General features: G+C 37.2%; 1 protein-coding gene across 1 annotated transcript in view; it reads right to left on the bottom strand.

The window, feature by feature from the left end:
- COL19A1 (collagen type XIX alpha 1 chain) overlaps positions 1–24,332 on the bottom strand; it is a 537,038-nt gene that overhangs the window by 323,242 nt on the left and 189,464 nt on the right. The window contains exon 11 of the mRNA XM_007945183.2: positions 6,638–6,691. Within this exon, the coding sequence (XP_007943374.1) occupies positions 6,638–6,691 (54 nt within the window). The remainder of the gene's footprint in view (positions 1–6,637; positions 6,692–24,332) is intronic.

Raw genomic sequence — 24,332 nt, 5'->3', positions numbered from 1 at the left:
CGAAAACCAGAGGTCAGATGAAAATAATCCAGATTCAGGATTCAGATCAAGCAAAAACCCAAAGAGCTTTGCCAGAGCTTTGCCATATATATTGGAAGCAGGCTACACCCCAAAGGAAACTCCCTTTCAACTGAGTGGCTTCTCACAGAACATCTCATCATGGAGATGATTACATTATATCAGATCACATCATCGAGGATGGCTATATCCTAACTGCTAATCCACTGAGAATCAAAGCTCTGCCAAGTTGACATACAACCTTAACTATCACAACAGGTAAAGTAATAGCTATCTTGAAGTGTTGTTCTGAGGATCATACATTGTAAAAACACTCAGCAAATGGTGGGCACTTAATTAATTTTGCTTTTACTTTTCAAGTCCAAGTTTAAGGGATTATTAATAGTTCTTTCTGTACAGTTTTATATTCAATCTGATGAATATGTAACAACTTTAACTCATACAGGATAAAATGCAATTGATAAACTTCAGTAATCAAGTTTTTGTATTTAAGGCCATTGAAGTGGGCCTGTGTAACTCATGTCCTCCTGTGACAAAGTACAATGTTGTTAAGGCCATGGCATCATAACAAGCTTTGAGAAACAGATCAGTAATGTTTTTCTCAAGTGCAATTTTTCTCCTCATGTCACACTAGTGTTGCTATTAATGGTTATTGAATGCTGGGGATAAAAAGACACAGTACTCACCATAAAGCATAAAGAACCAAATGGAACAGACCCTGAATTTAGTATTGAATAATGAGCATCTATTATCAAAGTTCTTAATAAAATTTATGTACACAAAGCATCTCAAAAGCACAGTAGTTGTCTCTGCATGGTATATAGAGAAAGAAACTATTATCTAAAAGAGATAGGAAAGCTGAAGGACTTTTACTACTAGAATTCTAAAAGCAAATAGACTATGAAATTAATTTTTATTTGAAGTCCTACCACTTATGGTGTACAGCATCTTCAAAAACCAGGAAATGACACAAAGTTACATAAGTTATTTGTTGAAAATTTTAACCCACTAATTAATTCTTTGCCTCAGCTTCCACTGACTCCATCTGATTCCCTAGCACCACTGACAACAGCTATCACCAGCTGATGTCTCTGACTTTGTGATTCAGTATCTCCGTATTTGGTAGTACAGACTGCATTGGTATAAGAAGATTAACATGATTATTTTAGAAACATCATATACTGTGATTCTGATAAAGGATTGAAAGATAATAATAAAGATGCAGAAGAGAGACTAAACTCAATGATTGATATCTACTTTTCTGAGATTATAAAATACCACAAAACAAATAAAAATATACCTTTTTAGAGTTAAATATGTTTTATTTAATTCCATTTTATGATAATAGGTAATGTATATATAAGTCCTACTATGTTGTTGTGGGAGCTCTGGTAGCATAGTGGCTAAAGCACTTGACTGCTAACCAGGAGGCTGGCGGTTCAAACCCACCAGCCACTCCTCGGAAGGAAGGTTGGGCAATCCTACTTCCGTAGTGATACTGCCTTGGAAACCCAAGGAGGGGTCGCTATGAGTCAGATCCGGGGCCGACTTGACAGCACATAACAACAACAACAACATGTTGTTGTTATGTGCCGCTGAGTTGGACCCGACTCATAGTGACCCCTCCTTGGGTTTCCGAGGCAGTATCACTACGAAAGTAGATTGCTCCATCTTCCTTCTGAGGAGTGGCTGGTGGGTTTGAACTGCCAGCCTTCTGGTTAGCAGTCAAGTGACTTAGGCACTATGCTACCAGAGCTCCCAACTCTTACTATATATGATATATTATCTTCTAATGCTTTATATGTTCTAAATGCTTTATATGTATTGATCCCTTTAATTCTTACATAAAGCTTATGAGTTAATTACTATTTTCATTATCATCCCATTTGGTAAATGAAGAAACTGAGGCACAGAGAGGCTAATAATGTACTAAGTATTGTGTCAGCTATTCAGTGGTAGAGCTGAGATTTGAACCCAATGGCTTCAGAGGCCACATTAACAACTTTACAATGATCTCACTCAAGCCCATTCTAAGATTATATATATATATATATATGTATATATGTATTATATATATAATATTAAGTTACAATAAAAATTAATTATAAACTAAGCTTATGTGTAAAGCTGAGGTATTATATTTTGAAGGTTAAATTTTAGCAAATTTTTTACTATTTCAATATATTTGGTATGCGTTACTTAAACTATAAGGGAAATATAAGCTACGTTTAGCAATACCATGGAGATCAATCAAAACTTTTCACACACACACACAAAAGCTCCCCTTCTGTGCCCACTCCCATCAATAATACATTTAGAAATATATCATAGCACCTTTTTTGTTGTCCCAATGACTAGGGCCTGCTACTGGCATTTATTTGTAAGCTCCAATGATGCTAAACATTATGCTCTTGTAAGATAGTCCACACAGTAAAGAAATGTCCTGCCCACAGTGTTGGCAGAACTTTGTTGAGAAAGATTGAACTGTTGCACACTTCCCTTTAAATAAGATTTATATTTTTCAAAGTAAGCTTCCCTAGTTTGTGAGAAATATGGCATATAAAAAAATCATTAAAATGTACATTTACATCAAGACATAAGTAATATGAATGAATAAAGACCATGAATAAAAACAAGGGTGTTTGAATTCATTTTGTAGGAATATTAAATTCTTCCAATTTTCTCTGACTTGGAAAGTAGCTGGAATGAGCTGGCCCACTGAGTTTGTTCACTGTGCTTTCTCACTGCATATTTCTGAAGTTATAATCCCCCTCATGGCTTGAGTTTAATTCAAATTGAAATAGCCATCATAATACCCTTCATTCCCCGAGAATGCATACCCGAATTTATTGAAAGTCAGAGAGAACAGTGATAAATGCTGCATTATTTTAGTTTGCAGAGTTAGTTTATTTTAGCACTGAAAAACAGGCAATGCCAAGTGTGGCATGATTTGATGGGAAAAATCAGAGACTTCTTAATCAAACATTCAGATTCGAAGCTGATTTAATCAATTTATAAAAGAAAGTTGCTTAATTTCCCAAGCCTCTATTCCTTACCTCTGAATAATAGGGGTCCTATCATTCCCTGCTCTAGCTATCACATAAGATAAGGATGAGGCTAATATTTCAAATTCCTCATGAAAATGGTTTATGAACTACAATGTAATATTGAAAACACCAACAATGATATAATAACACAGCATTTAATTCTTTACTCTTAGTGATACCAAAACCAAAAACCCACTGCCATTCAGTTGATTCTGACTCATAGCAACCCCCATTGACTTTCCAAGGTGGTACATTTTTTTATGAAAGTAGATTGCCTCATCTTCCTTCTGTGGAGCACTTGGTAAGTTCTAACCACTAACCTGGTTAGCAGTTAGATGCCTTAGGCACTGCCACCACAGCGCCTTACTCTTAATGATAGTTAGAGGAAAAAAGGAAGAACTTGCCTTACTTTTTATTTCCCCTTAGTTACAACTCCTGAATATTTTTGACAAAATAGGGGAAAAAAAACCTATAATCTAAATAAATTATGAACTAAGTGAGAAAAGTTAGTTAATGAGCTTTGCTTTGGTATATAGTGTACTTAATGAGCTATGTTAAACAATTAATGTGCTAAAGATATGAAATCCCAGTAACTGGGGCATGTGCAGGATTCTTCTAAGATGCTTCCCGAAGAAGAAAGAAAGGTCTCACTGCTCGTTTGGCTGTGGGCTTTCTCTCAGCAAGTTGAGTCTCATTCAGATATATATCAGCTACCAGAGCATTTGGGGACATAGTGTTACTGTTATTGTGTGCCATCGAGTAGGTAGTCAAGTACATGTCTGTATTGACTGATTAATTCTAAAAAGCTGAAATGATCATATTTTCAGACAACATAAGAAATGTTCTCAAATCTCTAAATTAATGTGAATATATTTCAGATTCCAACCCCTCAAGTCTCCTTCTAGTTTTATTAGAATTTTGGGAAAAATTCTTTACTTCAATTCCAACATTGTCTTTATGAATTTCTAAGATTCTTTGTTTTGCTTCTCCTGCTCAGAGAGTCCACATATATGTAACTTGATTATCATTTGAAACATTACAGTCAATATGTTTTGACATCCTTAACATTTCTCACATGTTAACAGCCTTCCCATAATGAATGGTTGAAATATTGGACTACCTTTGAGTTTTCTCTCTTTTTCGTATCCTGCCAAGTGCCAAATCATGTATATTTTACCTAGACAATATCACCATCTGTACTTGCCTTCCATATCTGTTTTTCTACTTAGGCTCTAATTACCTTTTAGACTATGTTTTCCAAATAAAACCTTAACAAATATCTGTTTGGAACTTGGTCATTCCAAACATTTACTGTGTATGAGATGGTGCAAAAGCTTAAGTGTTGGGCTACTAACTGAAAGATTGGTGGTTCAAATACACTCAAAAGCACCCTGGAAGAAATGTTTGATGATCTGCTTCCAAAACATCACAGCCATGAAAACCCTTTGGAGTGCAGTTCTATTCTGCAACAAATGGAGTTGCCATGAGTCAGAACCAACTTGATGACAACTGGGTTTTTTTTTGTTTTTTGTTTTTTTGTTTTTTTGTTTTTTTGGTTTAAAGAGTCTAATAAATGGAAAGAACAGGAAACATAAGTAAAGACCCAAATTCTATATTTTAGAACTAACTATAAAACTAATCTTCCTTTGAACACAGGTCAGATCAGGTCTCCCTTCTGTTGTTCAAATGGAAGGACAAACACCCTCACATCTATTCATTTCCTTACTGTAGCTCCAGCAGTATTCTTGTTTGTTTTTCCATAGTTCCTTTAATAGGAGTTCAATAAATCAATGAGTGTTTCAAATCTCATCTTGCTTTTCAAGTTTGTAATCTTAATAATCTCTATATAATCACAGAACAGTATACTAATGGGGACTTTAGAATTTATTCTAAATCCATCACTTTACAGACTCTGAGTCATGATTTGCTCATCTTGTTACAGAACTGAAACACAAACTGGCCTCTGATTTTCCACTCCATAACTTTTACCACTACCCCAGGGATCTCCAATGACAGGCGTAGATGAGTCAGATGTTTGATTTCAACATATGGGCCAACAGTTGTGACATTCAATGTCCTGATGAACTATATGAAGGTAGGGACATGCAGTAACTCCCATAGCTACAACCAAGATGCTGGTTTTCATTCTCTGATATATGGAAATCACTTCAAAGGGGAGAAGAACAAGAATTAGAGCCATATTAAAGTTGTGAATAGGGCTTCTTAGGAGAGAGAATAAATGTGTGGGATTCAGAGTCTCATGCCAGGATTACTAGTAGAGTTAACTCCTGAGGTATTTCTCTTACAGAGAAAGCCTTCTCAGGAATCCCTCTTATTTTGTCCAGAGGCACCAAAGATTAGCTTTCCTTCACACATCCACCTATGATCAAGATTGGCTTCATGACTCCTCTAGGACTCTAGGGAATTCAAGTAGCATTTCCTTATTCTTTCATTCATAAAGTAAATAGTGGCCCATCAGAATCTTTCTAAAACATGTTTGCTGCAAGTGAGAAAAGGAAACAAGAAGGAAAAAAAGAGATTCTCGTCACGGACCCTTCTACCAGTAAAGTTAACATAACCTACTGCCATCGAGTCAATTCTCTCCCATAGTGACCCCATTGGATTTTCAAGACTGTAAATCCTTATGGATGTATACTGCCTCATCTTCCTCCTGTGGAGCAGCTGGTGGCTTTGAACTGCCAACCTTCTGATTAGTAGCCAAATACCTTACACACTATACCAGCAGAGCTCCTTATAAAGTTAATATAACTATCTTAAATGGTGAATTGGGTGATGATCTAAGGTAAATTTAATATATACTCTAGAAGAAAAGCTAGACTTGAACATTTCCTTTCCAGTTTCATCATAAAAGCAGAAATGAGGAGCTAGGAGGTTAATTTTCCTAAAGAGAAGGGAAGAAGATGGCAAGGATGGAGGATGTTACAGAGATTAGTATTCCTAAGGTTAAAGAATGGGTCCAGTTGAGGGTGAGCACTGCTTATATACAATTCCCCCTTCTTTTATTTCCTTTCTTTTCATCACTACAATCCTGCCAAATACCACTCCTTGAAAAAGACAAGGGAAAATGCAAGCCAGACACAGAAATGAAGAGAAGGCTGAAAAGGTTGAGCACACTTATGAAATCTATAAAGCCAAGGAACTACCTGGAATGAAAATAAAAACACAAGCCTCTGCTGTGTCTTGTACAACGAAACAAGAAACTACTTTGATTCTTGGTTTTGTTTTGATTATGGCTAGCTCTTTCATGAGGAGCTCTGATGATGTAGTGCCTAAGGCATTTGACTGCTAACCAGAAGTTTGGCAGTTCAAACCCACTAGCCACTCTGCAGAAGGAAGACTGGGCAGTCTACTTCCATAAAGGTTTACCTTCTCAGAAACCCAAAGGGCGTCACTATGAGTCAGAATCGACTAGATGGCAGTGAGGCTTTTTTTTTTTAGCCTTTCATGGATAGTCAAATATTAATAGCATGAAATAGTTGACATATTTCAGTAGCTAATGCAAATAGAATATTGCAATTTTGGAAAGAAAAAAAAAAAAAAGTTAGGCTTACATCTTGTCCATCAGTGCCAGCCAGACCTGGATCTCCTTTTTCTCCTGGTTCACCCTAGAAAGAAACGAATTAGACAATGAGAAGTGCTATATCTGAATAGATGACTAAAAACACCACCACCACCAAAAAGACAAAACAGGAGAGTTATGAGAGGTATGTGATTACTTTGTTAATCCCTTGAAAAAAATATTTGTTAAACAAACAAACAAAAACCAATTCTGAGCACTAAAACCAAAGTAAAATTTAAAAGTTCAAAGGAAAGTTGCATAAAAATGATTAAAGAGTAGATATAGAATAAAGATTATTGTCTTCAAGAAGCAGAGAACTTTCTGGAGAGCAATTTAGCAATACATATATCAAAAGTCTTAAATCTGTACATTTCATTTGGTTCAGTGATTTCACTTCTAAGAATGCAACCTGAAGAAATAGTCACAGATGAAATGTTTTAGGTACTAAATTTAGAATGCTATGCTACATCCATAGCAATTAAAAAAAAAAAAAAAAAAGAGAAACATCCTAAATGACTAATAATAGGGAACTGGGTAAATATATTTGGGTATATATTTATAAATACATAGGAAGCTCTGGTGGCGTAGTGCCTAATTCATTTGACTGCTAACCAGAAGTCTGGTGGTTCAAAACCACCAGCTACTCCTCAGAAGGAAGACTGGGCAATCTACTTCCATGGAATATGATACAGGCTTTAAAATAATGTTTATAAATTTTATTTTACACTACAGGAAAATTCTGATGATATAAAAAGTAAGATAAAAGTAATGAATTAACAAATCCAGTGTGTTAATCTTAACCAATACCTATTTTTATTACTGACAGTTAGAAACGTTCAAAATGGGCCACTACTACCATTGTTGATGGTACATACCAACAGTGGTATATGTTTTTGTTACATTATCATCTGGAAGGTGTATACTTTTATTGCCATGCCCTGCATATCTATAGTTTAATTCAAATTTGTTGAAAAATACTTGTGTTCTCATCCATCCACCTTCCTATCTACCTGCACATCTGTCTACTTATAAGACTTAGAAACAATATTGGAAGGGAAAAACTAGAATCTATGTGTTCTGTGATTATGGATGATGTTTATAGTCTTTACTATACTCTTCAGTCTTCTTAAATATCTTCACAATAAACATGTATTATCTATGTGATATGTAAAGTATTTAAAAACAAAAGTATATTTTACGTATAGAAAGAACTCATCCATGTGTATCATAATGTGTGTGTGATAAGCTCTTCTTTGTACACTAGTGTGGTTTTTATTGTTTTATATAGTCCATTCTTCTTTATTCAGTATTTTTCTACAATTAACATTATTAATTTGTAGAAAAAAAAATTGAAGAAGAGCTAGCACCTGATTTTAAGAGATAATATATTAAATTCTCTATAAACAAATACATAGTCTTTTTTATTATTATTGTGATTTGGTTGAAAGTTTACAGTGCAAATTAACTTTCCATACAGCAGTTCACATACACTTTGTCTCATGACATTGACTACAATTTACCCCAATGCAACAGCTCCCCTCCTACTTCCTCCCTATAGTTACCTCTTCCCTGTGTCCATCCCTCCATGTACTCCTGCCCCCTGAGCTGTCTCTTTGTGCATAAGTAGCCCTTCTTTCTCCCATGATTGTTCTCTCCAAGGAGTGTATCTACCTCCGGTAAATGTTCAACTCATAAGCCTGTCTTTTGTTTGGCTGAAAGTCACAGGTGTGGGTTTAATTCCAGACCTGAAGGGCAGCTAGGGGCCATAGTCTCAGTGCTTCCACCAGGCTCTATCAGACCAGTAAACCTAGTTCCCCCCTTTTTTTCCCCCAAATGATTTTGAGTTTTGTTCCACATTGTTCTCCCTCTCTATCTAGAATCTCCTACATAGATCCCCCTCCGAGTGGTTCACAGTGGCAGCTGGGCACCATCTAGTCCTTCTGGTCTCATAGTCATATAGGCTGCATATTGCATGGTGTACCGGTCACTAGGACTAATTGTTTCCATGAATCTTTGGTTTTCTTCATTCTTCTTTTCTCTGGATGAGAAGAGACCCATTGTTGCATCTTGATGGCTGCTTGCAAGCTTTTAATATCCCAGTCGCTACTTGCCAAAGTAGGAGGTGGAACAATGTTTTGTGGTTTTGTGAAGTATGTTATGTCAATTGAGCTTGATGTCCCCTGTGACTCTTGTCCTGAGCCCATAGGTTCAACTACTTACTCCCTCTGGGTAGCTGGCTATGGCCAGGAAGTGACTACAAACTTGTCCCTTGTCAGCTCTACTATAAACCTGGAAATTCTTACAGAACATACAAATGCACTTGTAGAACTACTGTCTGCCAACATCATACACGGTCTTGGGTACACTCCCTGCTGCATAAACATACCTACTAGTTCAGCCTGTCCACCCATCTATCCACCCATATACCCATGTTTGCCTTCACTGACAACACAGTACTGTATGTGCAAAAGGGTTCATCTTTGTTGTCTGTACCTCCCATGTACTTCTCTATGTCTTCCTCTTCCTCAATGACACCATGTTGATCATTCACATGTGGCATATTACCTTTCCCTTCACCTAAATCAATACTTATTTCTACCTATCTAACAGTGTTCCCTCCCCTCCCCTTCTATCCCTGGTAACCAACAAAGAAAATTTCCTTCCATATATAAACCTTTCCTTGACTTTTACAATAACAAACTAAGACAATATTTGTCCTTCTGTGATTGACTTATTTCACTCAGCATAATGTCCTCCAAATTCATCCACGTTATGTGGTGTTTTGCAGATTTTACATTATTCTTTAGGGTTGTCTCATATTCCATTGCGTGTATGTACCATAGTACAAATAAATATATAGTCTTGATCACCTAAGAGTATATATTATTTACATAATGAACACAATATTCAAAATATAGAAAATAAGTAAAATAAACTGATCACTGGAAATTAAGAAATATGTATATAATATACAGAACAAGCAAAAGTACATTAAAACATATTTGGTGAAAAAGACTCAAGTTAGAATGAAGCTGAAGATTTCAAACTGAAAATGGAGGAGTCAAGGAGACACTCTAGAGCTATGCTAACCACCTTGGTAGCCCCTAGCCAGTCAAGCGCATTTTAAATTCTATTAGTCTTTGAAAAGAGCAATGAAAGTTCTATTACTAGAGAGGAGGGAGGGTGGAATAGTCAAGGACTGCATACTTAATAAACCCCAAACAAAAGAAAATTGACAATAGTAACCAGCTGTTCCTTTTTTCCTCCACTAAGAAAAAAATGATTAAACACCAACATCAGCAGTAAAGATTAAGCTAGAATTAAAGAAAACATATTGGTCATCAGAAGTTGTTAGAGAATAGAATGAATTTAGATTGTTCCTCAGAGTTTGGCTAAGTTCAAAAGCAGAAAAGATTCAAAAACAAAATCAACTGAAAATCTCTGGAGTGTTCTTTGAAAATATGATAGATCACTCTAATCTGACAGAAATTTAAATGGATTCCAAACCAAAGGAAAGAGGATAAATGGGAATTAGATTACATTCAAGATGTTCCAATACCTATTCTTTGATGAAAGTAATTTTAAAATTTTACTAAAATTTAATCTGCTTCCAAATAAAAATGCAATGCCTTAGCATTCAAAATATTATATTCAGATAATTAATGAAACTAGAGTTTGCATTAATCCATTATTATCCATAATGTAAGTAGTTATTATTATTAATTTAATGGATATTAGAATAATGTTCTATTCTATATGCCTTACTATATGCCATGCTCTGTGCTAGGCACTTTAAATATCAAGGACTCATTGTATTTTCAACAGCAACCCCACAAATTTACACCCCAATTTACTGTTGGACATCTCATGTTTTTTGTTGCATGTTATGCCAATTGAGCCTGATGTCCCCTGCGACTCTGGTCCTGAGCCCATAGGTTCAACTACTCGCTCCCTCTGGGTATCTGGCTATGGCTAGGAAGTATTTGCTTATTGTCCAACATATTTGCTCAGTCACTTTAACTTCATAGGCACTTCATTGCATTGATTTCACATTGTGCCAATTCCCCAGACCCACTTCAGTTTTCAGCTGAAACTGGCAGACAGTTCCTGTGGCGTCTCTGGATGCTATCAATGCCTTTACCTGGAGTTATACCCTCCTCCTTCTTCTTGGCTTTCTGCCCCTGGGAATTTTATGAAGACTGGGAACTTGTTCAACCCTGGCAAAGCAGCCTGGAAGGGTGGAGGAGTTAATGCCTCTGGAAGCAATCCTCCACCCAAGGTTTACAGACGTTAGTGGATTAAAGTGTCAGCTTTCTGTCCTGCAGAGGGACAATTCCAAGGCACATTCTAAGGATTGATTACTCAGATGGTCCCCAGCAGGATTCAGTTCCAGGTGCCTATATTGATAATCAGATGAGAAATGTAATTTCATTAGCTTTTCCTCATTTCTTGACTTATTCTTCCCATTCCCTCATTCCTATTTCTTGAGATCCCTCCAAAATACAATATGCCCCCAAGTCATTGTCTCAAAACCTGCTTTCAGGGGAACTCAAATGAAGACAATGCTCATCAGCCCCTGATGGCTTCATTTCTGTCCCTATCCATAATCTATCACTTCAATGACTCTCTTATCACTACTCTAAACACCCTTGCTCCACTGTCCTGATGGAACCAATCCCGAAGAATCCACTGGTTAATCTTAGAGAAAATTATACAAATTGAGAGACAGGTATCATTATAAATTCATGACCACTAACCTCATTCTTCACTGGTCATTTTTTTTTTTTTTTTTTGAGAAGTAGATGGCTCATTCCTTTTTCCCAGTCTGACTTAGCCTGGAAGATCCACTGAAACCTGTCCACCATGGGTGACCCTGCTGGTATTTGAAATACCAGTGGCATAGCCTACAGCCTCACAGCAACACTCAAGTCACCACAGTATGACAAACTGACAGATGAGTGGTGAGGATAGCACATGACCAGGCATGTTTCATGCTGTTGTACATAGTGTTACTATGAGTTGGAGTCAACTCGATGGCACCTGACAACCACCACCACCTCATTCTAGGCTCTTAAACTATGCTAGTTCCCTCAAATCCCTGGTATTATGACTTCACTTCTTACTCTCAGATGATCTTCCCTCCTACAGAAAAAAATAGAAGTTATCATACAAGCTTTCCCTTAATTCCTTGAAGTCTGCAAATTCATTTACATCTTTCCTCTGTTCTTAACCATGTAAGAAATGTCCTAACCTGTTTAATGCTAATCCATCAGCCTGTATTCTCAATCCCATCCTCTCTGCCATCTCAAAAGTTATGTTTAAAATTAAGCCCTCTTCTGAATCTTCAGTCTTCTACTCATTCCTTTCCAACAACATTGAAACATGCTGTCAAATTTTCCACTGAAATGAAAATCTTTCCCCACTTTCACTTATTGTTTTTGTTTTATCTATCTCCTTCCTTTTCCAGATAAGCTTCTTGAAATAGGCCGTCCATATTTCCTGTCTGAATTCCATTATTTCCCACTTTGCAGTCTACTCTAGCCCTTGATGCTTCTTTAAAACTGCTCATGCCAAGATCTTGAATGATCACTATAAGCCACCATTCAGTCTTTATCTAGCAGACTGACTCATCTTTCTCCTGCATAGCAGCTAGTGGGTTCAAACTACCAACCTTTTGGTTGGCAGCCAAACGCTTTTACCATGTTGCCACCAGGGCTCAATGATCCTTTGTTATTGTTGTTATGTGCTGTGGAGTCAGACCTGACTCATAGAGACCCCTCCTTCGTTTTCCAAGGTGGTATCACTACAGAAGTAGATTGCCCAACCTTCCTTCTGAGGAGTGGCTGGTGGGTTTGAACCACCAGCCTCTTGGTTAGCAGTCAAGTGCCTTAGGCACAAAGCTACCAGAGCTCCTCAATGATCCATCTAATATCTAGACTGTATTCCAATTTCCTCACTTGTCCCATAAAATTATTTTCAGGTTTGTTTATTTGAATCCAAGTCTAAACAAGGTCCATGTGGGCAATAATACAATCAAGTGTGCTTACAGTGAGACCCCATCTTCCTTCCAAGGAGTGGCTGGTGGGTTTGAACCACCAGCCTTCTGGTTAGCAGTCAAGTGCCTTGGGCACTATGCTACCAGAGCTCCTTGTGATCTAACTTAACATAAACCAAATCAAAACCAAACTCACTGCTGTTGAGTTGGATCTGATTCATAGTGACCCCTCCTTGGGTTTCTGAGGTGGTATCACTACGGAAGTAGATTGCCCAAACTTCCTTCCGAGGAGTGGATGAGGGTTTGAACTGTCAGCCTTCTGGTTAGCAGTCAAATGCCTTAGGCACTACACCACCAGAGCTCCCAACTTAACAAAGTTCTAATAAATAATAGAGCATACATTAGGTGCTATCTGGTTATGGATAATGATGATGATAAAGAAATGAACAGGTGATATGACTTTGACATCTAAATATATACTGAGAAATTTGATGGGTTTTCAAAACAGCCAAGCCAAAGCTATGGACCCTGATTGTGATCTAGATAACCAAGCCCATTGCTGGAAGTCAAGAAGTGTAAGTCTATTGACATCATTTGTCTCTAGCTTTGTGGATCTACATAAGTCTTTTCCATTACTGTCTTTGGGATTTTTAAGTGATAAAAGGAAGTAACTCCTAAACCATCCTAAATGGTATTGTTTCGATGTTGAGATGTGAGGCAGTATCACTACGGAAGTAGATTGCCCCATCTTCCTTCTGAGGAGTGGTTGTTGGGTTTGAACCGCCAGCCTTCTGGTTAGTAGTCAGCTGCCTCAGGCACTACGCTAGAATTAAATTCACCCAGATATTTTACAAATAATGACCTTGTAAGGCCAAGAGTATGAGTCAGGATAATAATTTGTGTTCAAAGACCAGTCACCTTGATTTTTTATTTTATCTTGGAAAAATCTATTTGTTATATCACAAATTGTTCATAATTTGTTTGACTAAATGGATTAGAGTCCAGATTACTCACCTAATTGAATTTGTGAAAATGTTCCTAATTAAGATCTCTCTCCAAGGTGGGAAAATAGCTTAATCTAAAAAAAATAATTTCTATAAAATCAGCTTATATCATTCCGTTAGTAACTAAAAATGCAGATATATTAATAATTACAGATTGTATATTTAATTTGGTTTATATTTTGTATATGAAGAACAAATCCCTTTTCAAGAAATACTCATTGTTGTATCATAAACCATTTTGAAGATCTATTTGACAGTCCATTATTTTAAACACACAATTTTAAACACAAAATATTAGTACAATTAATAATTTAGATGGTTCTTAGAGTTCAAAACAGCAAGACAGTCTTTGCTTTGATTTGCTTACTTACTGCTGGTATAGCTGTGTTCAAACAAACACATAGTTTCATATAAGCTTAAGTCAGCTGTCATCGAGTTTCCTTAGTCTTGGTTATTCAATCAACCTGACTAGTCAGTATGGCAGAAAAGTTATCCAAGTGAAGTTTGTATAGACAGTCCAGAATGCAAGACTGACTCTCTTCGAGAAAGCTAGACCACGGAGGAAACTTATTGTTAGGCAATAATAGCCAGTCACCATTGCTAATGTAATCCCAGTGTTTTGGGGCTTCTGAGAAACTATTATCGTGGTACAGGACAAAGAAGATATGCAAAGTACTGTTGCATGTTTTCTATAGATCCTAATACATGTCAGTAAACCAATGCATTTGTAGAAGTGATCCCAATGCAATGTGTTTGCAGGGTGATATGCCACAGCTTATCCCCTCCTTAAATATACACTTTGCTTACAATTATGTTAATACATTGGAAATGACAGACAGTAAAAGGCAAGTTGTTTACAGATTAACTGAGTTCAAATAAAAAAAAAAAAAAACACTGCCATCAATTCGTATTTGACTCATAGCGACCCCTCCTTGGGTTTCTGAGACGGTATCACTACTGAAGTAGATTGCCCAACCTTCCTTCTGAGGAGTGGCTGGTGGATTTGAACTGCCAGGCTTCTGGCTAGTAGTCAAATGCCTTAGGCACTATCCTACCAGAGCTCTAATAGGGGAAAAAAAATGTGCTTTTAAAAAGGAGATAGACAACATGGCAGCAATAAGTCCTGAGCAATGGGATACAGCAAGATGGTGCCTCTTTGGGGAAGCCAGGCCTAAGATGATGTCAGTGGAGGTGGATACAGCATGTGGAGGGACTATCAGGATGTCAGATGTGCTCAAAATCATTAGGCTGATCTGCTTTTCTCAGATGCATATAGTCAGAGGTATACATTAGGTCTCCCCACAAGTATCTCCTGAATGAAATATCATCAGGAAGAATTTTGATCAAAATAATGGCATTTTAAATGACATTTTCACAGGCTGAAGATTTGCAACAAGTGAATTCTCAAAACTGACAAATCTTTCTTTTTGTGGTGTGACAATATCCACATTATAGCAATGTCTGCAGTGATATTTTAGGCCCTGTCCAAAATTCTCTGTTTTGTTTCATTTTGCTGATGGGTAAAGGAGATGGAACATTATACTCATCTGGGCGAGACAAATCAGCCTATTCCTGCTGCCTGGGAATCCTCTGAGAATGACAGATCTAGCTGGAAGCTCTCCACAGTCACCATAGGCAAATCTCAACTAGGTCAGTGACCCATTGTTCTCATAGTTGTCAAATTTGTACCTTGCTTGACCAGGATGCACAGGCTAATGAGTTTCTTCATCACTTGTTTAGGCATAATATCTTCCACAAACTTTCCTGAGATTTCTCACTCAATTAATCAAGGTGCAAAGAACAGAGAATTAAGCATCACTGAAATCACAAACTTTCTGAGCTTCAGCTTCCTGTCAATAAAATTGGCCTAATAATGTCATCTACTTCTTAGTATCATTGTGAGCTGCTGGTTGTGAAACTATTTATAAATGGCCAATAAATGTTATTTATTTTTGTTAAAATTGAAATATAGATGACATTAAAATAATGTAAATTTATGAAGTTATTAATAGCATTGTGGGTACATAAGACAATAGTGTTACAGAAGTATGATACACTGATAAACACACTAAAAGGACTGAAGGATAAACCCTAAAACCCACAGCCATCAAATCAATTTAACTCATAACGACCTTATAGGACCGAGTAGAACTTTCCCAAAGGGTTTCCAAAGCTGTAAATATTTATGAAAGTAGACTGACTCATCTCTCCCGCTGAGCAGCTAGTGGGTTTGAACTGTTGACTTTTGTTAAGCAGTCAAATGCCTTAACCATTGCACCACCAGATTAGTTTAAAGGACCATGATTTAAGTAATTTATTCTCAAATAACATAGAAAAAAGTGTGTGTGTGTGTGTGTGTGTGTGTTTGTGTGTACAGAGAAAGAGTGAGTGAGCACAAATGAGCCAATATAAAGAGTAGAAAGTGTATGGGTGTTTCTTGTACTTTTTTATTTAAAAAAAAAAAACAACATTTTGTAAACTTGAAATTATTTTCAAATATAAAAGTTTCAAAGGTTATTTTTGTTATTACTTCTATGTCTTTTGCTTAATTTTATTCATTGAAGCTTGACTAAGGATACTTATCCAATTACACATTGAAGTCCAGCAAAGTTCTTAAGCTACCTTACGTTCTCAAATGCCATAGTAAGCAATATTATTCCTAATAAATTCTTGAAAGCCTTACATAATCATAAGTTTACTTATGCAGGGCAGTTTTAAGCAATCAATAAAATGGATTACCTGACAACTGTATGAGAGGATTTATGCCAAACACTGGAGACATAAAGTCTCAATGTTTGTGTTTGGGGAAGACCAGTGTCTGATTGTTGCCAAATGAACGAACAACACTGAGAGTCACAGGGGTTCAGTGATAAGACATCACTGTGAACAGCTGTTCAGGAAGCCTTCAAACTGGAAGCAAAAGTGAAATCAGGCCTTGAAGTAGGACTAGGACATACATAATGTGCAGAAGACTGGAACATTTTGTCCTACCAGAGAAAAAATCTCGAAGATGCCTCATTCATGTCAAAGGAATGCAGAAGCTAACTGGAAGAGGTTCCTACTGACCAAAGATGGGACAATTTGAAAAAAACAAAGATAATTGCAATGGATTAAAGTACATATATAATACTGAAAAACAAAGACAATCAAATGCAAGTGTTAACCGCTGGAAGATTCTAGAAAAACAACTGATTATTTTGAAAAATGGTATTTAAATGGAAAGAATCAAGCATTTACCAAGATTTTTCATTGTGAACCAAACTGTTGGCTAATCAAAAAGTAGATGAGAGGAAGTTTCTCCTTATAAAAATATTCCACCTAATAAACATAAAATATCACTACTTGTAATCTTAAATGAATTAATGTTTAAATATTAGTCATCAATGGCTGCTATCATCACAAAAAGAGAGATTTCCAACATTATGTGGCTCTTGATTAAATACCAGCATATTCCTTATAGTCTTGCCAAAACATCCTACCTAAGTCTGATCTAACTACCAATTTGCAAGAAACACAGAAGACCATATTAAATTACACCTTGGAGATGCAATCAGCAAACCTAGAGTGTGGGAAATTCTTCAGGACAAGCAACTCTGCTTATTTAACAAATAATGCAATAAAAACAAGTAACAAATCAAAAATGAGATGGAAGGTTATAGGTTGAAAAGACCTTAAAAGCATAGCAACCATCTTGAATGTATGGGCCTTATTTGGATCCTGAGTAAAGCAAATCATTAGGGAAAAAATGATAACTTTTATAATACTGTTAGAAATTTGAACACCAAATAACTATTTGATAAAATTAAGAAATTAATATTAAAAGAATTTAGGTGTGACAATGGTATAAAACAAACTCACTGCTGTGGAATCAAACCTGACTCATAGTGACCCCTCCTTGGGTTTCTGAGGTGGTTGGTATCTCTACAGAAGTAGACTGCCCAACCTTCCTTCCAAGGAGTGGCTGGTGGGTTTCAACCACCAGCCTTCTGGTTAGCAGTCAAATGCCTTAGGCACTATGCTACCAGAGCTCCTGATAATGGTATAGTAGTTACATAAGAGGAAAAAAAAAAAAAAAATCTTACCATTTAGAGATATATACTGAACTGGTTCTGAGATTGCCTAAAAATAATACCGGTTGGAGTATTGTTGAAACACAATTGGTCATAAATTGAAGTTAGTTAATGTGTATATAAAAGGAGCCTGGTTGCTCAGTGGTTAAACACTTGGCTGCTATCTGAAGGACTGACCGTTTGAATCCACCAGTGGTTCCTCAGGAGAAAGATGTTATAGTCTGCTCCCATAAAGATTACAGCATTGGAAATCCTGTAAGGTAATTCTGCTTTGTCTCATAGAGTTGCTATGAGTTAGAACTGACTCAGCACATACTTTTGTGTTTGCTTGAAATTATCCATAATAAAAAGTTCTTTAATATGCCTGAGTATAGGTTTTTATATTATGATAAAAGCAAACAAACAAAGACCAGGCTTATTGCCATCCATTCAATTCCAGCTCACAGTGACCCCCCAGTGGGTTTCTGAGGCTGTAAATCTTTATGGAAGTGGATTGCCCCATTTTCCTTTCATGCAGTGGCTGGTGGGTTTGAACTATGGACCTTCTGATTAGTAGCCACATGCCTTATCCCCTACCATCTTCCTTTTGCAGAGTGGCTGGTGGGTTTGAACAACAGACCTTCTGGTTAGCAGCCACATGCCTTATCCACTATGCCACTAGGAGCTCCTTTATATTATATTATGATAGGTGAAGCATATTTTACATGTCCACCAATATAGAGATATATAATTTACATGCATTCATTATTCAAGTTTTTGATACTTTTATAAGAATTTTCTTAGTAAGGTAAAATCACAGAAATGAAGACAAAAATTATACATTCACGATTGATGTCTAATGCCTAAGGCATTTGACTGCTAATCAGAAGGCTGGCAGTTCAAACCCACCAGCCACTCCTCGGAAGGAAGATTGAGTGATCTACTTTCGTAGTGATACCTCCTAGGAAACCCAAGGAGGGGTCTCTGTGAGTCGGATCCGACTCAATGACAGTGAGTTATATGCATTAGACAGTATTCTAAGAGCTTTAACTCATTACATCTTTTTAGCACTACGAATTTAAAACAAAAACCAAATCCATTGTGATCAAGTTAATTCCAATTTATGGCAACTTCATGTGTTACAGAGTACAACTGCTCCATAGGGTTTTCTTGACTATAATCTTTATGAAAGCAAATCATCAGGTCTTTTTTCCATGGTGTCACTGAGTGGGTTTGAACTGCCAACTTTTAGGTTAGTAGTGGAGAGCAAATAATTTCTGTCACCTGGGCACCATTGCATTATGAACTAGATGAGGAAACTGAGGTAGAGGAAAGTAAAGTGTTTTGGCCAAGGTCATACACATAGCCTGTAGGTGGTGTAGAGTTGGAGTTTAAGCCCAGGCAGGAGAGTTCTAGGTCTTAGATACTTAAATTTTGGTCTATATTTAATTCTATACCTAATAATTGGTCAAGTTGCCAGTTTTTCAGGCATGTTCTGGATTAAAAAAATAAAGGAGGGAGGCTACTCCACAACAAGAAAAAGGTTAGTATAAAGACTAGAAAATTTCTGTTTGAGTGAAGCACATGTGGGATCAAGCTGTGTAAGACCATGAAGGGTAAGTAACGGGTGTCTGGCCTTCCACTTGCAGCCACTGAGGAAGCACTAACTCTTTGTTGAACAGCGTGATATGACTTGTTTTGTGCATTTTGGAAATTAATGTAGTAGATGTGAAGGGGGGATAGATTCTTGTTGTTACTTGCCATCTAGTTGGCTCTGACTCATGAGGACCTTTGTATAACAGAATGAAACATTTCCCAGTCTTGTGCCATCTTCATGATCTGGGTATGTGTGAGTCCATTGTTGTGGTTATTGTGTCAGTCCATCTCACTGAAGGTTCCTCTCATTTTCACTGATCCTTTACCAAACATGATATTCTTTATTACTGATTAGTTTTTCCTGATGATGTCTCTAAAGTAAGCAAGATGAAGCCTCACCATCTTTGCTTCTAAAGAGTATTCTGGTTCTATTTCTTCTAATATTTATTTGTTTGTTTTTTGGTAGCTCATGGTGTACTCAATATTCTTCACCAACATCACAATTTGAATACATCAATTCTTTGTCTTCCTTACTCATTGTCCAGCTTTGCATGCACATAAGGTGATCAAAAAGACCATGGTTTGGGTCAGGAGCACTTTAGTAATCAAAGTGACATCTTTGTTCTTAAAATTTTAAAGGTAATTCAGTTGGAAAGCTACCTCAACAGTATAGGCAGGGAAGACCAAAACTTAGGTTCAAGACATGGGAATAAACAAGAAGGGCTGTACAATAAATGAAATGTTACAGAAGCAAAAAAATGAGAGAAATAGGAGTCAACAAAAATTACTAGCTTCAAGCCTGGCCAAAGGTTGGAAGGATGGTGATGTCATCACCATAAACCAAAAATAGCAAATATAGGAAGAGAAGCTGATGTGAGAGGAAAGAGGAAGGGCTTTGTCTTGGACATTCTGAACAGAATACATATCTGAGAGGATATGTCTAGTAGGTGGTTGGGTAAGGAGGACTGGAATCCAGGAAAGAACTCCAGTGTAGGATACAGATTTGTGAATCATCCTCTTGAGAGATGATGCTTAGCCATCGAGTCAGATCCGACTCATAGCAAACCCTCCTTGGGTTTCCGAGGTGGTATTACTACAGAAGTAGATTGCCCAACCTTCCTTCCAAGGAGTGGCTGGTGGGTTTTAACCACCAGCTTTCTGGTTAGCAGTCAAATGCCTTAGACACTATGCCACCAGAGCTCCCAATATCTATCACAGAACTCAGTAAATTCTCTTGTCTGATTTATAAAGTATAAAAGGTTCTACTATTTCAGGAAGTAGCATATGATCAAGAAACAGCGGTATTGAAAGAAGTCCAAGCTGCACTTAAGGAAGTGGCAAGAAACAAGGTTCCTGGAATTGACTCAATACCCACTGAGATGTTTCAACAAATTGATGCAGCACTGGAGGTGCTTATTCATCTATGCCAAGAAATTTGGAAGACAGTTACCTGACCAACTGGATGAAAGAGATCGATATTTGTGCCCATTCCAAAGAAAGGTGATCCAAGAGAATGTGGAAATTATCAAACAATATCATTCATATCACCCACAAGCAAAATTTTGCTGAAGATAATTCAAAACCAGTTGCAGCAGTATATTGACAGGGAACTTCTAGAAATTCAAGCTAGATTGAGAAGAGGATGTGGAACATGGGCTATCATTGCTGACATCAAATGGATCTTGGCTGAAAGCAAAGAATATCAGAAAGATGTTTACTTGTGTTTTGTTGATTATGCAAAGGCATTTGATTGTGTGGATCATAACAAATTATTGATAACATTGAAAAAAATGGTAATTCCAGAGCACTTAATTGTGTTCACGAGGAACCTGTACATAGACCAAGAGATTTTCGTTTGAATACAAGAAGTGGACACTGCATAGTTTAAAATCAGGAAGGGTGTACATCAAGGTTGTATCCTTTCACCATACTATTCAATCTGTATGCTGAGTAAAAAGTCCGAGAAGCTGGACTATATGTAGATCATGGCATCAGGATTGGAGGAAGACTTATTAACAACCTGGAATATGCATATGATACAACTTTGCTTGATGAAAGTGAAGAGGATTTGAAGCACTTACTGATGAAGATCAAAGACTACAGTAATCAGTGTGGATTACACCTCAACATAAAAAAATAAATAAATAAATCCTCATTACTGGACCAATAAACTCACAACTGGACCAATAAGTAACGTCATAATGAATGGAGAAAAGATTGAGGTTGTCAAAGATTTCATTTTACTCGGACCTACAATCAACACCCATGGAACCAGCAGTCAAGAAATCAGACGTCATATTGCGTGGGCAAATCATCTGTAAAAGATCTCTTTAAAGTGTTGAATATCAAAGATGTCACTTTGAAGACTAAGGTGTTCATAGTCTTAGTTCATATGCATGTGAAAGCTGGACAATGAATAAGGAGGTCAGAATTGATGCCTTTGAATCATGGTGTTGGTAAGAATACTGAAAATATCCTAGACTGTTAGAAGAATGAACAAATCTGTCCTGGAACAAGTATAGCCAGAATTCTCCTAGGAGAAGAGAATGGCCTACTTTGGTTAAGTGGTCAGAGGGATCATTCCTTGGAGAAACACTTCATGCTTGGTAAAGTACAGGGTCAATGAAAAAGGGGAAGACTTTCAGTGAGATGTATTTACACAGTAGCTGCAACGATGGGCTCAAGTATATCAAGGATTGTGAGGATGGGGCATGACTGGGCAGTATTTAATTCTGTTGTACTTAGGGCTGCTATGAGTTGAAATTGACTGAATGGCACCTAGCAACAACAACATAAGAGGTGCTAGGAGTCTTTTCATAAGAAGTGTTTTGAATTCCCAAATGATTCCAACACGGTGATTATTTATTGGTAGTGAGGATGGTTTGTCATCTTACTTTCTCATCTGGGAGCCAACTAGTAAGAGAAGGCTAAATATCCAAACCAAACTTGTAGTGGAGTACTGAAGACCCTTTTCAGATAGTTTAGACATAAAATTCTACTTAGACTGAGTCATCTTTATCATTGTTGACCTATATTATTTGAATAGTAGTGGTATCATGATTCTTTTTTAAATTTTTAGTATTCTAGTAAAAATGAGGGGAGCTATGATAGCATAGTGCCTAAGGCACTAGACTGCTAACCAGAAGGCTGGTGGTTAAAACCCACCAGCCACTCCTCGGAAGGAAGGTTGGGCAATCTACTTCTGTAGTGATACTGCCTCAGAAACCCAAGGAGGGGTTGCTATGAGTCAGGTCCAACTCTATGGCACATAACAACAACAACAACAAGTAAAAATGAGAAGTAACGATGATATATAAGTTTTTATATTCCTTTGACACTACAAGCCACTGATAAAGTTGCACTTAATTAATAGGAGTCCTTATCCCTAGGTGGTGCAATGGTTAACATGTTCAGGTAGTAAACAAAAAGTGAGAGGTACAAGTCCACATAAAATCCCTTGAAAGAAGGGCCTTGACAATCTACTTCAGAAGAATCAGCCATTCAAAATCCTATAGAGCGGAGTTCTGCTCTGACACACATGGGTCATAATGAGTCAGAATAGACTCAATGGCAACTGGTATTTGAGAATAAATAGAAAAGAATGGGGAAAGAAAACTGTAATTCTGTTCATTAAATTTCTAATTGAATAAATTTAAATACAATTTAATTGAAATTTCTAATTTTCATCAGAAAACTTTTAAATTTTTCAGTGTAATGATTTATGAAATTATGGTATGGCTTTTCTAGCCACAATCTTTGTAACTCCCACTGGATTACTGAGTGGGACCATGCAAATATGTGTCAGCTTGTCTCAGCAACTGGTAGTGGTTATTTCCTATAATGAGACTGGCAATGAACTCTGTGGTGGAATTTGTCATGAGCAACTGAGTAGCTGCTTTTAAAATCCTGATTGTTAAAGTCATCCACTTGGGGTATTTCTGTTGGAGCAGCACAAAGTAATCCTCTGGGAAAGTTCTCTCTCTCAGTGTAGAACTCTGATATTGGGCTTGGTTAATTTTGCCACTTTGCCAGGCTTAAAATGAGTCCTAGAGGCAAAGGGGGAATCTCACTGCTGGCTGAGAGAGATGCCTGACTGGAGATGGCGACAGTGGAACCAAGAAGCAAGAGGATAGAGCGTCAGGCTTACCTGGCCCACAGAGGCAGAGGCCAGGCCGAGAGGGGAGACTGTCCTGACCAAAGATCTATATCCTGGGCATGTTCCTGAACTTGAATTGTATCCTGTTGCTTCCCTAAAAAACCCCATAATCTGTGAGTTCTGTGTGGTCACTGCATTGAATTATCAAACACAGCAGAGAGGTGGTGGGTGCCATGGGAGGAATGGTTGGTATCAAGGTTAGTAAAAGAGCTGGAGGATGGTGGCAAGTCTGGCCTCATAGGAACAGACCTTGGGCTGCTGATGGTGATTTTGTCTTCCTCTTGTGTAATTAGAGGAGGTCAAAATATGTTGCCTTCTTGCCCCTTTAAAACCAAACTCACTGCCATTGAGTTGACTCTGACTCATAGTGACCCCTCCTTGCGTTTCCGAGGTGGTATCTCTACAAAAGTAGATTGCCCAATCTTCCTTGCAAACAGTGGCTGGTGGGTTTGAACTGCCAGCCTTCTGGTTAGCAAAATTAAAATACTTGTTTTTTACTGCAAAGCCAATAGCAAATCATCTTAGAGCCTTTCCAGAAACCGTATGAGTCAGATTATTTAGTTTAAAGGTTTAAGAATCCAAATAATTATCTTTTTCACCTAGTTTATTCCTCCCATTTCAGAACTAGATTGTTGCTGTTGTTGTTATGTGTCATCGAGTTGGACCTGACTCATAGCAACCTCTCCTTGGGTTTCCAAGGCAGTATCACTACAGAAGTAGAACTAGATATTCATACTTAATTTCAAACTTTTCACATTTTCCATTTACTGCAATGTTGGGTTGAGAAAGCCCACTACTTCCCTAGATTTTATAGGGTATATTTTATAGTATTAACAATTCTACTCCAGTAGGAGTTCTCTATGGAAAACGCAAGAATGTTAGTGAGG

The sequence above is a fragment of the Orycteropus afer genome, unplaced genomic scaffold, assembly GCF_000298275.1.
Source record: "Orycteropus afer afer isolate SDZICR_OR568_19922 unplaced genomic scaffold, OryAfe1.0 scaffold00133, whole genome shotgun sequence".
Taxonomy (NCBI): Eukaryota; Metazoa; Chordata; class Mammalia; order Tubulidentata; family Orycteropodidae; genus Orycteropus; species Orycteropus afer.
The sequence above is the reverse complement of the archived record's forward strand: the minus strand, read 5'-3'. Positions and strand labels throughout refer to the sequence as shown.